This window comes from Corvus moneduloides, chromosome 31 (genome assembly GCF_009650955.1).
Source record: "Corvus moneduloides isolate bCorMon1 chromosome 31, bCorMon1.pri, whole genome shotgun sequence".
Classification (NCBI taxonomy): Eukaryota; Metazoa; Chordata; class Aves; order Passeriformes; family Corvidae; genus Corvus; species Corvus moneduloides.
Genome location: NC_045506.1, coordinates 158,304 through 170,337, shown reverse-complemented (window position 1 = coordinate 170,337; position 12,034 = coordinate 158,304). Strand labels below are relative to the sequence as shown.

The 12,034-nt window shown below is 55.2% G+C and overlaps 2 protein-coding genes across 2 annotated transcripts in view; both read left to right on the top strand.

Annotated features, from left to right (window-relative positions):
* The window catches only part of LOC116436928 (zinc finger protein 436-like), a 337,104-nt gene that overhangs the window by 167,268 nt on the left and 157,802 nt on the right, over positions 1-12,034 (top strand). The gene's annotated exons all lie outside the window — the stretch shown is intronic.
* Positions 3,520-12,015, top strand: LOC116436906 (zinc finger protein 239-like). The gene is made up of 2 exons (XM_032094355.1): positions 3,520-4,006; positions 10,650-12,015. The coding sequence occupies exons 1-2, from the start codon at positions 3,677-3,679 to the stop codon at positions 11,415-11,417; spliced, it is 1,098 nt and encodes a 365-aa protein (XP_031950246.1). The 5' UTR covers positions 3,520-3,676; the 3' UTR covers positions 11,418-12,015.

The following is a 12,034-nucleotide window of genomic DNA, read 5'->3' as shown; positions in this document are numbered from 1 at the left end:
TTTGCATTGGTAGCTGGACGGGTGCTGAGAACAGAGCGGTGTTCTGGCTGCTGCCCAGCAGCGCTGTCCCTCTGCCATTCCTTCCCCCAGCAGAGGGGATGGGAGTGGGCAGGATCCTGGCAGGGGACACAGCCAGGCCAGCGGACCCAAATCAGCCAAGGGGATGTTCCAACCATATGACTCCAGATCAGATGTATAAAGCAAAGGGAGAGAGGAGGAAGGGCAGGGGGAGCTTTCGTGATTCCTCAACGTTTCCCTCCCGGAGAGACCATTCCGTGTGCTGAAGCCCAGCTTGCTGGGAAGTGTCCAAACATCGCTGCTAATGGCAAATAGAGCTTGGCTTTTTTCCTTAGCCTGCGCACATGCAGAATCTTCTTTCTTTCTCTTTTTCTCTTTTCTTTTTTCTTTCTTTTCTTTTCATTCTTCTCTTCTCTTCTCTTCTCTTCTCTTCTCTTCTCTTCTCTTCTCTTCTCTTCTCTTCTCTTCTCTTCTCTTTCTCTGTAATAAAACTGCCTTATCTCACCCTGCTGGTTGTTCTCCATCTTATTCTCTGCCCTGGGCCATTGGGAAAGGGACTGATAGAGCCACTTAGTGGGCACCTGGCACCCAGCCGAGGTCAGCCTGCTCCCTCCTGTTTCATGTCAGCAGAGAGTGGCACAGGACAGAGCTGTATGGCTGAAAAACAGGACTCACTTCACACACTCAGCCCTTTGCCTGCACTGGACCCAGCGCAGAACGGAGCAGCCGGGTCTTGCTGACGAAGCACTGATGTCAAGACTCCAATGGCAGAACACCTTCTTTTTCTAATTGAATCTCTCCAGCAGAACAGCAGTCACCCACAAACACCCCTGATTCCTCAGAGCCTGCCTGGGCTGCCCTGCACCAAACTTCAGAGGAAGAAATGATCGCGTTTCCGCACCCTTTCACTCACCGTGATGCGCCATCGGGATGCTGCTGTTGCCTTTGCCTTGGGAGTTGGAGATCACGGCTGCTGTTGTGCCCTTCTGGCTGCCGCCTGAAGTTCTTCAGCCAAACTGCAATTGCCTCTTTCAGTCAGGGCTACCCACCGTGCTTTCATGGCACTGAAGTCAGTCTTTTTGTCACAGGCGTAAGGATCAGCACACACTGGAATGCCCACCAGCCCCCGAGCACGAAGGCGAGGAGAATGAAAGCCATACAGGCCCCATTGCCAGCGCTCAAACACAGTCCTGTTGCTGCTGCTCTTGAAATAGAACCAGCTGACAGAGGCCAGCACAGCAATTGCCTCTGGAGCGTGGAATGAAATTAAAAAATCCAGCAGGACAAAGAGAAACCAGAACTTCTCGACTCGCTTCCTTGCTTCTTCCCAGCAGCAGGAGACGTGCACATCCAGAGGCATTTTCCGCTGCTGCTGAGCACAGCGAGAGCACAGCCTGCTGCCCGGTGCCAGCGGGAGCCTGAGCCCAGCCCGGGGAGCTCCCGCAGCGTCGGCAGCTCAGCGGACGCGGTGCCAGGGCCGCAGCCCCGGGGACACGGCCGCCGATTGCGGGGCAGCGGCGCAGGTGGAATGTCCTGCGGCCCAGACTTCCTGCTGCTGCCACACAGCGCCCATCCTTCCCCCCTCCTCCTCTCCCGGCACGGCACAAATTCCACCTGGCGGGAGGCTTCCCCAGAGGGTGCTCGGGCGCCCCGCTCCCCTTTCCACCCGAGTGTTGCTGCGGAGGAATCTTTCACGCAGTTCTGTGAGCCCGGGCTTCTCACCTCATGCTGAAGCTGGGATGCAAATGGCCTTGTGAAGAAAGTCAAAAGCCAAGGGAAAGGATTAGTAATTCTTAGAGAAAATTACCCTTCTTCCAGGCAAGGCTGACCAAGTCATTTCCTGCATTTCTCCTTTGGTTACAACTGGCCCTCTCCCACCAGCTCTGGGAAAAAATATGGTTCCAATCTAAGTCTATCTGTAACGCTTCTATCTTTGCAGCCTGATCTACCTGCTTGTTGTTGCGATGTTCCTCATTAGCCCTACTCTTGGGGACATGAGCATCTACATGGGGGACTTTCACAACCAGCTTTCTTACTCAGGCAGCGATGTCTTTCCACTCCTCAGCAGCCCAGATTGGTTTTCCCCTACACTGCCAATTCGCTTTTTCCCACTTTTCCAGCCATCCCCACAGAGCATTGGCTACCATCCATGAATCAGTGCAGAGGTAGAGCTTTGGCCACTTCTCTCTTTCAGCAATGTCCAGGGCTAGTTGAACAGCTTTGAGTTCAGCGAGTTGGCTTGATCCACCTTCTCCTTCAGTAGCTTCTGCAACCCGTCATGTGGGACTCCATACAGCTGTTGTCCACTTTCGTTTCATCCCTACGATTCAACAAGAGCCGTCGGTGAAAAGAGCGCAGCGTGTGTCTTCTGATGGCAGCTGGCTGTACGGTGGAGCTTTTTCAGCACGTGTCACTTGTTCCTCTTCATCAGCGGGACCAAAGTTTTCACCTTCAGGCCAATTTGTGATTATTTCCAAAATCCCAGGGCGATTCAGTTTTCCGATACAGGCGCGCTGTGTGATAAGAGCAATCCATTTGCTCCATGTGGCATTGGTGGCATGGTGGGTAGAGAGAACCTTTGCCTTGAACATCCACCCCAGCACCGGTAGTCGGGGTGCCAGGAGGAGTTGTGCTTCAGTGCCGATTACCTCAGAGGCAGCTTGGATTCCTTCATAGGCGGCCAAGATTTCCTTCTCTGTTGGGGTGTAGTTGGCTTCAGACCCTCTGTAGCTTCGAATCCAGAATCCCAGTGGTCGACCTCGAGTCTCATCAGGCACCTTCTGCCAGAGGCTCCAGGACAGCCCATTGCTCCCGGCGGCAGAGTAGAGCGTGTTCTTCACCTCTGGTCCTGTCCTGACTGGGCCAAGGGCTACGGCGTGAGCGATTTCCTGCTTGATTTGGGCAAAAGCTTGTGGCTGTTCAGGGCCCCAGTGGAAATCGTTCTTCTTGTGGGTAACCAGGTAAAGAGGGCTCACGATCTGGCTGTACTCAGGAATATGCATCCTCCAAAAGAGCAGGATCGGCATTGGATGATCTCCAGTGACCCCCGCTGGGCAGAGCCCTGGTGACCCCCGTTCCGGGTGATCCCCGCTGGGTGGGGGGAAGGTGTTGGAGAGATTTCTTTGCCTTCTCCTTGTGCTGCTGGGATTTGGTTGGGAATAAATTCCCTCCCTGAGCCCAGGCTGGCTCTGTTGTGCCCGTGCCGGTGCCCGGGGTGGGATCTCTCCCGGTCCTTCTCTCAGCTCCTGGGCTTTTCCTTGTATTTCCTGTCCCTGTGCAGTAGCAGAGGGCAGGGACAGAGCGGTTTTGGTGTCTCCCGGCATCCAGGCAGGGCCAGCCCAGCCCCGGGGGTTGTGAGGGGCTTGTGGGGGTCCCCCGTTTGCGGGACATCCGCATGGTTTGGGCTGTTCTTCCCAAGCTGGGCATAAACGACTTTGGGAGTTTTCTGCCACAAATCTCTTCCCTCGTGCACTCAGCCAAAGGGGTTTGGGGCGGTTTTCCCTTTCTCGGGGAAATCAAAGCCATGCACTGATGCTCCGAATTAGGGGCGGCAGTAGCGAGGCTGCAGGGCTTCCCAAGGAGCCGGAGGCACCCGACACGCAGGGCTGGGCAGGTCGGGCCGGGAGCAGCGGAGAGCTTTGTTTCTCTTCTCAGCTGAATGGCGGCTCGGGCCGGGCCCGTTCCAGGGCTGCTCCTCAGCTGCGGCTTTCCCCTCACGCAGCCCGGGGGGCGCTGGGAGCGCGGGGCGGGGCTGGGCCGTGTGCAGAGCCCGCCCCTCGCTCCGATTGGGCGGTGCTGCCGTCAGTCGTGGTTCTGGCGCGCTGATTGGTCGGAGCGGGGAGCAGCCCGGGCCCGGAGCCGCCGGCAGGGCGGCCGTGGCGCAGCAGAGGCGCCATTGGCGGAGCGTCTGTGCGGGCCCGGGAGCGGCGGCGGCGGCGGCCGGAGCCCGGTGAGGCGGCGGCGGAGCTCGGAGGCGGCCCCAGCGCAGGTGGGAGCCGCGCTCGGTTCTGGCGGGGCTCGGGGCTGGCTGCGGGCGGAGGGGGCGGCAGGGGGCTGTGGCGGGTTCGTTGTGCCGTGTGGGCGCCGTGTTCGCCCTGGCGTGAGGGCGCTGCGGGAGCGGCTGCCCGCGGTCTCCTTCCCGCTGCTGCCTCGGCAGGAGCCGGTGCCGGAGCAGCGCTGGCTCGTCCCGGCTGCTGTGGGTAGGACAGAGGTGGCTGCCCCGTGGCCGGCAGTGTGCGGGAAAGTTCCCGTGGCCAGAGGTTTGTGTCCCCAGAGGAGGCGGAGGAGTCGTGTAAAAGTAACTTTATTCGTGGACAAAGGGAGAGGCCACGGGGCATTTCCCGTGGGGTCTGTCCAAGTGTTGGAGGACGCAGCCTCCTTTTTATGCCGATTTGCCCGGCCGCATCTCCGTGTCCCTTTCCGCAGTGGCTGAGGTCCTTGGAAGGTACAGACTTCCCGATCCGCCTGCTGCATGTGCCCCTTAATGTGCACCCCCACTTTGTATAACATCCGATAGTCATGGCTCTGTGAAGTCTTTGTTCTTCTTCGGGAAGTTCGGGAATTTAGCAGGACCTCGGCTGAGCAGCAGTTCGTGTCAATTAGTAACATTTTCGAAAACTGATGGTTTTCTGTTTTCTTTCGTTACTTCCTTCTCTCCAAGTTCCTTTCCCTATCTCCAATGGGATTCACACCATCTGTTTTTAAAGACTCGTTCATTTTTTTCCTTTTAATTCCCCTTCTTCTTATTTTCTCAGTACTTTTCTTTACAAACTTTAAAAATGCCTTAATCTGTACTTCCTGGGCCTTCTTTGGTTTTGGGATTATTCTCAGTGACCTCATTCTGTGTCTTTTTGCAGCCGTTTCTGGGTCAGGAGGCCTGGCTGCCACCTGCATGCCCTTGATCCCCTGCTGAATGAGCTGCACTGAGCAAGGTGTGGTGCATGGTAAAAAGATGAGAGTTGCTGCAGCACCTGAGAGGAGAAACAGCATTGGTTTAACCCATGATCTGCCAGGGAACCATGAAAACGTGTCCCATTCCCATCCTTTCCACATTTGGACTGGTACATGAGCTGCTTTCTTATTTTGTTTGTTCTCTGTTTCACCACTTTGCCATCTCTTTGCCAAGAGCACTTTGAGTCATTTAATTTTCCACAACCTCCTGGTCCTTCTGCTGGAAGAGAATCTGATGGCATCCCAGGGTGAAATGTGGCGTTGCTCATGGGAGTGGATTGGTGGGTGAGAAGGTCAGGAGCTGGAGCTGTGTGCTTGGTTATGATTTGGAGGACAGCTTGTGATCTAATGATGCATTGAAATGATCAGTGGGTTCTCTGGCACCTGGTATGAATTTGTTTGGGTTCCCAGGGGCTGCTCCATGGTGTTTTAGGATTTGTTCTGGTGGCCATTGATCTTTTCCCCATTTTTGGGCGCTCCCAAAAATGCCAGGGAAGCATCAATTGACCGCTTTTCTCTGATTAAATCATCACATCCTTGCATTCCCAAGTGATTTCACTGACCTTGTGTCAGCAAAAGCAGCCCAGTGGTCAAACCCACCCTGTATAACACAGAGAGTGCCAGCAGATGTTGGAGTGGGGAGAGGGATGATTCCCCCCCGCTTTTTGGAGTGAAGTTCTCCCAACATTCTCCGTTTGCTGTTTTCCTTTTCAGCTTCAGGGATTTCTGTTGCAGAGTCAGAGATGCTCAGTGTGGGCTCTGCCTTTAGCGATGCAAATTCCGTCAGTGCAGGGAGGCAGAGCTTGGGGTGAGGGGCAGAGGGAATCAGCCCAATTCCTGTGGCAGGCAAGGAGAGCCTGGGACATTGTGCACACTTCCCGCAGCAGAGTTAATTTGCATTTCTAAAGCTCCTCTGCTGGCTGCCTGGAAGGAAGCTTCTCTTGCAGGGCAGCCATCAGGTGACTCACAAGTGGCACCCCTCACAAGGTACTTTTTGTTTTATTTTTTTTTTTTTAATGTTCTTCTGACTGTTTATGAGTTAAAGGGTCAGTTTTAAAGCTCTTCCAGTTTTGAAAAATGCAACCTAAAGGTTACCATCGAAAAACCCATTCCAAACTTCTGCCATCACTAACAGCCACACACACACATACACAAAAAAACCCCAAAGCAATAAAGATTTTTGCTACTTCTTCCCCTAAGACTAAAAACTGATTCTCACAAACTTGGCCCAGACCCATCTGACAATGTCAGAATAGGATTATTAAAAAAACCCATTTTAATTGTGTAGTCTTGTCACTGAAACTGTGGGAAGAACAAAAACTCTCCAACGACCTTTTTAGTGTTAAGGATCAAGGCATTACTTTATTCTGGCCAGGATGTGCAACAGAAATCATTTCATGCACACATAGCCCGGGTGTGCAGAGAAAATCATTCCATGGCACACGAGTTTTCCTCGATTTTTCCTCAACTTTATACAGTCTAAACCCATAGAAATCCGTAGGTTTAATGTTCATTGGTTCCAAGTTGGGTAGTTCTTAGTATTTGGTTTCCTATTGGCCCCGGATTGCTTGGCCTCTGATGTTAATTAGGTGCACACTCCTTGATTTCCTTCTCAGCCTTTTCCAGAGCAGGGGTCTCCAGCTGTGCCGGGGGCAGTGTCTGGGGTAGCTGTTCCTTGATGTTTGCTGATGGGCGTTGATGTTTTGTTGATGGGCGTTATCTTTTGGGTATCTTTTGGGCTCTTCCCAGTCTGTTGAGATGTTAAGCTCATCTCTGTTGAGTGGTGTAACATCCCTTAACAAACACTTTAAATTCCTTTCCCCAAGGCAGAGGCAAACCAAGCCTGAGTAGAGAAATAAAATTTTAAAGCAATTCTGAACTTGGTATATTTTCCATCAATCGAATCCCGCCCAGCCCAGAGTGTGAGTGTAACTGAGAGCCAGAGTGGAATTCTCCCGCTGTCTCGCGCAGCAGCTGTGGCGAGTGCAGGCACAGAAAGCTCTGAAGGTCGCCCGGTGCCAGCGAGGATTGGCCCCCAGTGCCTGGAGATGCCAGAGGAGGTGCCCAGCCAGACTATTCCAGCAGAGGATCTGTGGGCAGCCCCCGGGGCTTCCCCCGCTGTGGAGCCCTGGCTGCTGCTGCGGCCCCTTCTGTGCAGGGTCAGTGGCGGCCTCGCATGGTCCTCCTGCAGCCGGGGAGTGCAAATCCGCGGGGCTTCAGAGAGCTTGAGGCGAGGGTGAGGGGTCCCCCCGTGTTCAGCTGTGCTGGCGGCTGTTTCTGTGCTCGGGGACACTTGGAATGGGCCACGCCCTCGGCCACCAGTGGTGCTTCTTTGCACTCCTCAGGCAGGACCCGATGTCCTGGTTGGATGTTGTGGGCAGCAAAGTGCCAAGGCAGGGTCTGTGCCAGCCGAGCTTCCTGTGGAAGAGATTTCACAAGAGACAGGATTGTGGCCACAGACTGCTTGAAACAGACATCCCTGATCTCCACCCCCCAGTAGGTCAGGAATTCCCAGGGTGAGGAATGGAAACCTCAATTCCAGGGGAGATAATTGAATATCTGCCCTGGGTCTGGCTCTTCTTCTTGCCAAAGCCAATGGCAGCAGCCGTAGCCGTGGCATCTTGGTTTCTCTCAGCAGCTTCAGAAGGTGTTTCTTTCTTTCCCCATTCATTCTTTCCACCCGACCTGAGCTCTGGGGTTGCCAGGGCGATTGGAGGTGCCACTGTGTTCCTAAAGCAGCCAGAACGGCCTGAAGGATCTTTCCTGTAAAATGAGTTCCCGTGTCTGAGTCTATTTTCTGGGAGGGCCAGGGCAGGAGGCTCAGTTAATCTGCTTTTGAAGCCTTGAAACTTGTGCTTTCCTTCTGGTGTCCATGATGGGGTTTCTTGGCTGGCAGGAGAGGAGTGTTGTAGGGAGAGATGCCTGGCTCCAGAAGCGCTGCCTTTAGCAGGGCCTCAGTAAGAGGCTGTAACCCCTTCCTTGCCTCCCTTGGAACAGGGTATTGCTTTTAGACACCACTTGTCCTGGATGCTTCAAAGGAATTTGGAGAGGCTCCATATCTAATTTTGCCTATTTCCCTGGGGCTGCCCACACTTCTGGGTTCCCTTCAGCAGAGGCCTTGGCAGACATTTGACACCAAGGTACAGCAGCATTAGCCTCTGTATCTCCTTTGACAATATGAATTTGCATTCCCACTTCAGCCACCAAATCCCTTCCCAGTAAATTACAATCACAATTAGGAACAAACAGAAATTGATGCGTTTCAAACCATCCCCCACATCTTTTGATAGTGGTTGAATAAAACACCCCTGCTCCTCTTTCCCACTTATTGCCTGAATAATCAAGGATCTTCTTGCCAATTTCCCCCCTTAGGTCTCAGATTCGGAGTGGATCGAGAGGCCCCTGTGTCCATCAGGAGCGGCCTCGTCTCGATCCAGAGGCGCCCTGAATGTTCTCAAGGGCTCTGGTGCGGTGGGTCCCTGGTGTGCTGGGAGCTCTGAGAGCCCTGACAATCCATGTCCATCAGGGGTGGACTTGCTGGTGCTGAGGGTGCTGCTGTCTGTGCTTGCAGTGTCCTTGTGGCCTGCAGCTGGAGCCCTGATTCCTTGGCAGGGGCTGTTTGGGTGGGCTCTGCCGTGCCGAGGAGGGCAATGCCTGTGCCAGGTGCTTGTGGCCGCCGCCGTCCCCTGGGTGCTGGGGCCCCCTTGGGCCCTGCGGTTCATCCCTGGGGGGCTGTAGAAACTCTGCCATGGCCTTTGCCTTCACCTGGGCCTTTTGCTCATCCCTTCTTGCATTCCCCTGCTGAGCCTTTCTGGCCAAGTGCTGCAGGGGCTTCTTGTGCCTCTCCTGCAGCCCCCTCAGTGCCTGTGGGTGCTCATCCTCTGACAGCTGCTGAGCTTTCTGCACAATCATTCGTTTCTCCAGTGACCCAAACAAGATCGATGAAAGAAAATCCTGATCCTTCCACATCCCGCAGCCTCCTGGGGGCCGGGGGCCAGTGCCGGCCCTGCCCGGGGGGTGTTGGGGTCAGGCAGTGCCCGGCGCTGAGCCCCGGCTGCCCCACAGCCCCGGACCGGCCCCGCAGCTCCCCACAGGCCCCAGCCCGTGCTGCCCTGTCCTGCTGCTCCCCACCACAGAGAAACACCCTGAAATCCTGACCTCCTTGTTTTCCTCTCCTGGAACGCGGGGATACAAAAGATCTGGATCAGCTGTCAAATTTTGAGGATAAGGTGGTGCTGAAAAACATCCCAGTCCTCACTATTTTCTCTTCCTCCTCTTTTCCATCTTCCTTTTCCTTTCTTACCACATAGATTCCTCCCGCTGCTGTTTGCCTTAACCATATTCCTGCACACTCCCTTCAACCAATCCCTTCCCAGCACAGCAATACCATCCATCCCCTGTTGCTGAGACCCCTTCTCGACTTCCCTTTTTACCCCTGCTGGGTGTCCATGTCCTTAATTACCTCTGGGAGAATGTGCAAACTACTCCACCATTCTCTCCTTTTGTATAGGACACGATGTCCATGGTTGTGTTGAGGCTTTGTTGTTGTTCTGGAAGTTGAGGAATTGAGCAGGAGCTTGGCTGAGCAGCAGTGTGTGTCAATCAGTGCCATTTTGTGGAGCTGATGGTTTGTGGTGTCACTTGCTTGTGTCCAAGTCGGTGTGGCTGTGTCCGAGCAGATTGAGAGCATGTGTTTGTAGGGAGGCGTTGCTGTTGTTCGTTCGCTGGGGGTGCCCGGTTTTCGGGCCATCCCCCCTGGAGCAGGGTGTCCCCCCTTGGTGCAGGCGCGGCCCTCAGGCAGCGCTCAGCCAATCAGAAGGCGCGGCGCTGGTGAGTCAGCAGTTGCCAGGCAGAGCCGCAGCGCCCGGCGCTCCCCAGCTGGAGCCCCCGTGTGGCCCGGCCTTGGCGCCCCCCGCGAGGGGAATTTGGGGAGGTGGGAGGGGGGGAGCGCCAAGGCCGGGCCGGCCCGTGCTGTGCTGGCAGAAGTGGCTGCGGCGGGGGCCGAGTGCGGGCAGGAGCGGCCGAGAGCCCAGCGCTGCCGCAGCCCGAGCTGCCGCAGCTGCATCCCTGCTGGTGCTGTGGGATGCGAGAGCTCTGGGGGGCAGAGCGAGCCAGGGGTGGGTGCTGGGCCTGGGGGGAGGAGGAGAAAGGCTGGAGGAGCAGGGCTGGAGAGCAGAATGGTGAAAGGATGGACGTGGGAGCAGCAGGTGGGATTCTGCAGGAGAAGGAGTAGTGTGAGGAAGAGGAGTGTGAGGAAGAGTAGGGATACAGGAGGAGGAGGAGGAGCAGGAAGAGGAGGCACCGCAAGGTTCCAGCACTCGCTGTATCTGCAGCCCCCCCCCAGCCCCAGGAGCGTTACCCCCCCCCATCCAGCAGGTGATCAGGGAGGGGGATCCATGATTTTCCTGGGAGTGAATCTTGGTGTTTCTGAGGTTTCTTGGGCTCCATGTTGGTGCTTTGGTTTTTTTTGTGGGGGCTGAATGTGTTTATATTTTGGAGGGTGTTTTATCTGAATCTTGATGTTTTGGGAATTTTTGGTCTGTGTCTTGATGTCTGGGGGCATTTTGGGCTGAATGTTGGTGTTTTGGAGGTTTTTATGGACACAAGATGCCTGGTGATGGACCTGGGCAGGAGGAGCCCCCAGCCCAAGGCGCTCACCCCTTGTTTTTTCCCCAATCCAGGATTTGTCATTCCCAAGGCGTGGCCGGATGGAGGAGGAGGAAAAGCCCCGGAGATGCCGCACGAGGAGGGGCTGCAAACGCAGCCCAGAGAGATCCAAGGAGGAAAGAGCCCCCCTGTGCCGGGAAGGCGGCCGGAGATCCAGGGGGAGCTTGGAGCTGGGGGAGAAGCCTCAGGGTGGGGAGAAGCCCCACAAGTGCTTGGAATGTGGGAAGGGCTTCAGCTACAACTCCCATCTGAGAGTACACCAGAGGATCCACACTGGGGAGAGGCCCTATGAGTGTGGGGAATGTGGGAAGAGCTTCAGGCAGAGCTCCCACCTGATGGAACACCAGAGGATGCACACTGGGGAGAGGCCCTATGGGTGTGGGAAATGTGGGAAGGGCTTCACCAGCAGCTGTGAGCTGATCCGGCACCAGGTGGTCCACACAGGGGAACGGCCCTATGGGTGCTTGCAGTGTGGGAAGAGCTTCGGGTGGAGCTCCACCCTGAGGGCACACCAGTGCACCCACACTGGGGAGAGGCCCTACGAGTGTTCTGAGTGTGGGAAGAGGTTTCAGAGGAGCTCCCATCTCCTCAGACATCAGCGCATTCACACGGATGAGAGGCCCTTCCGCTGCCCTGAGTGTGGGAAGGGCTTCAAATACAACGCCCACCTCATCAGGCACCGGCGCATCCACACCGGGGAGAGGCCCTATGAGTGTCCCCAGTGTGGGAAGAGCTTCTCCAGGAGCTCTCACTTGACCCGACACCAAGGGAGGCACCACTAAGGGAAGCCCTGCGAGTGCCCCGAGTGCGGGAAGAGCTTCGTGCGCTGCTCCAGCTCCATCCCCCGTGGGAGGATCGGCGTTGGATGATCCCCAGTGACCCCCGTTGGGCAGAGCCCTGGTGATCCGTGGTCCTGGTGATCCATGTTGGGAAGATGCATGGTTGAGGGGCTCCACATCTTCCTGGCTCCCCGTGGGCACCTGGATGAACCCAGGGGCAGGAATTTCTCTCGGGACGCAGACTGACATTGGGAATTCATTGGGGAGAGTGGATTTGTTGACTTTTGACCCCCAAAAATCTTTTCCATTCAATCCTATCTTCTGGTGGCATCCAGGAATACTGGACTGTCTTGGAAGTCTTTTCCAATCTCAGTAATTCCACGATTACAATTTTCCTTGGGTGTCTTCCACAGCCAAATGGTGATGGATTGGGGCAAGGACCAAGATTTTTGAGAAAATGGGGTGGAAACCCCTCCAAAAAATGTTCTTTGCTCCAACCCAAGCACGAGGATCCTCAGCCGGCACGGAAACAAAAATCATTTTCTTTTGGCCTTGGTTTTCTTTTCATTTATCTTCATCACTTCAATACACTTGAAACAACGGAAAAAATAAGGGCATTG

Excerpts from the sequence above, each read along its gene's own strand:
- LOC116436906 (XM_032094355.1), top strand. The coding sequence starts at position 3,677 with ATGGCGGCTCGGGCCGGGCCCGTTCCAGGGCTGCTCCTCAGCTGCGGC. Across the intron at positions 4,007-10,649 it reads CGGAGGCGGCCCCAGCGCAG|GATTTGTCATTCCCAAGGCG; the intron begins GTGGGAGCCGCG and ends TCCCCAATCCAG.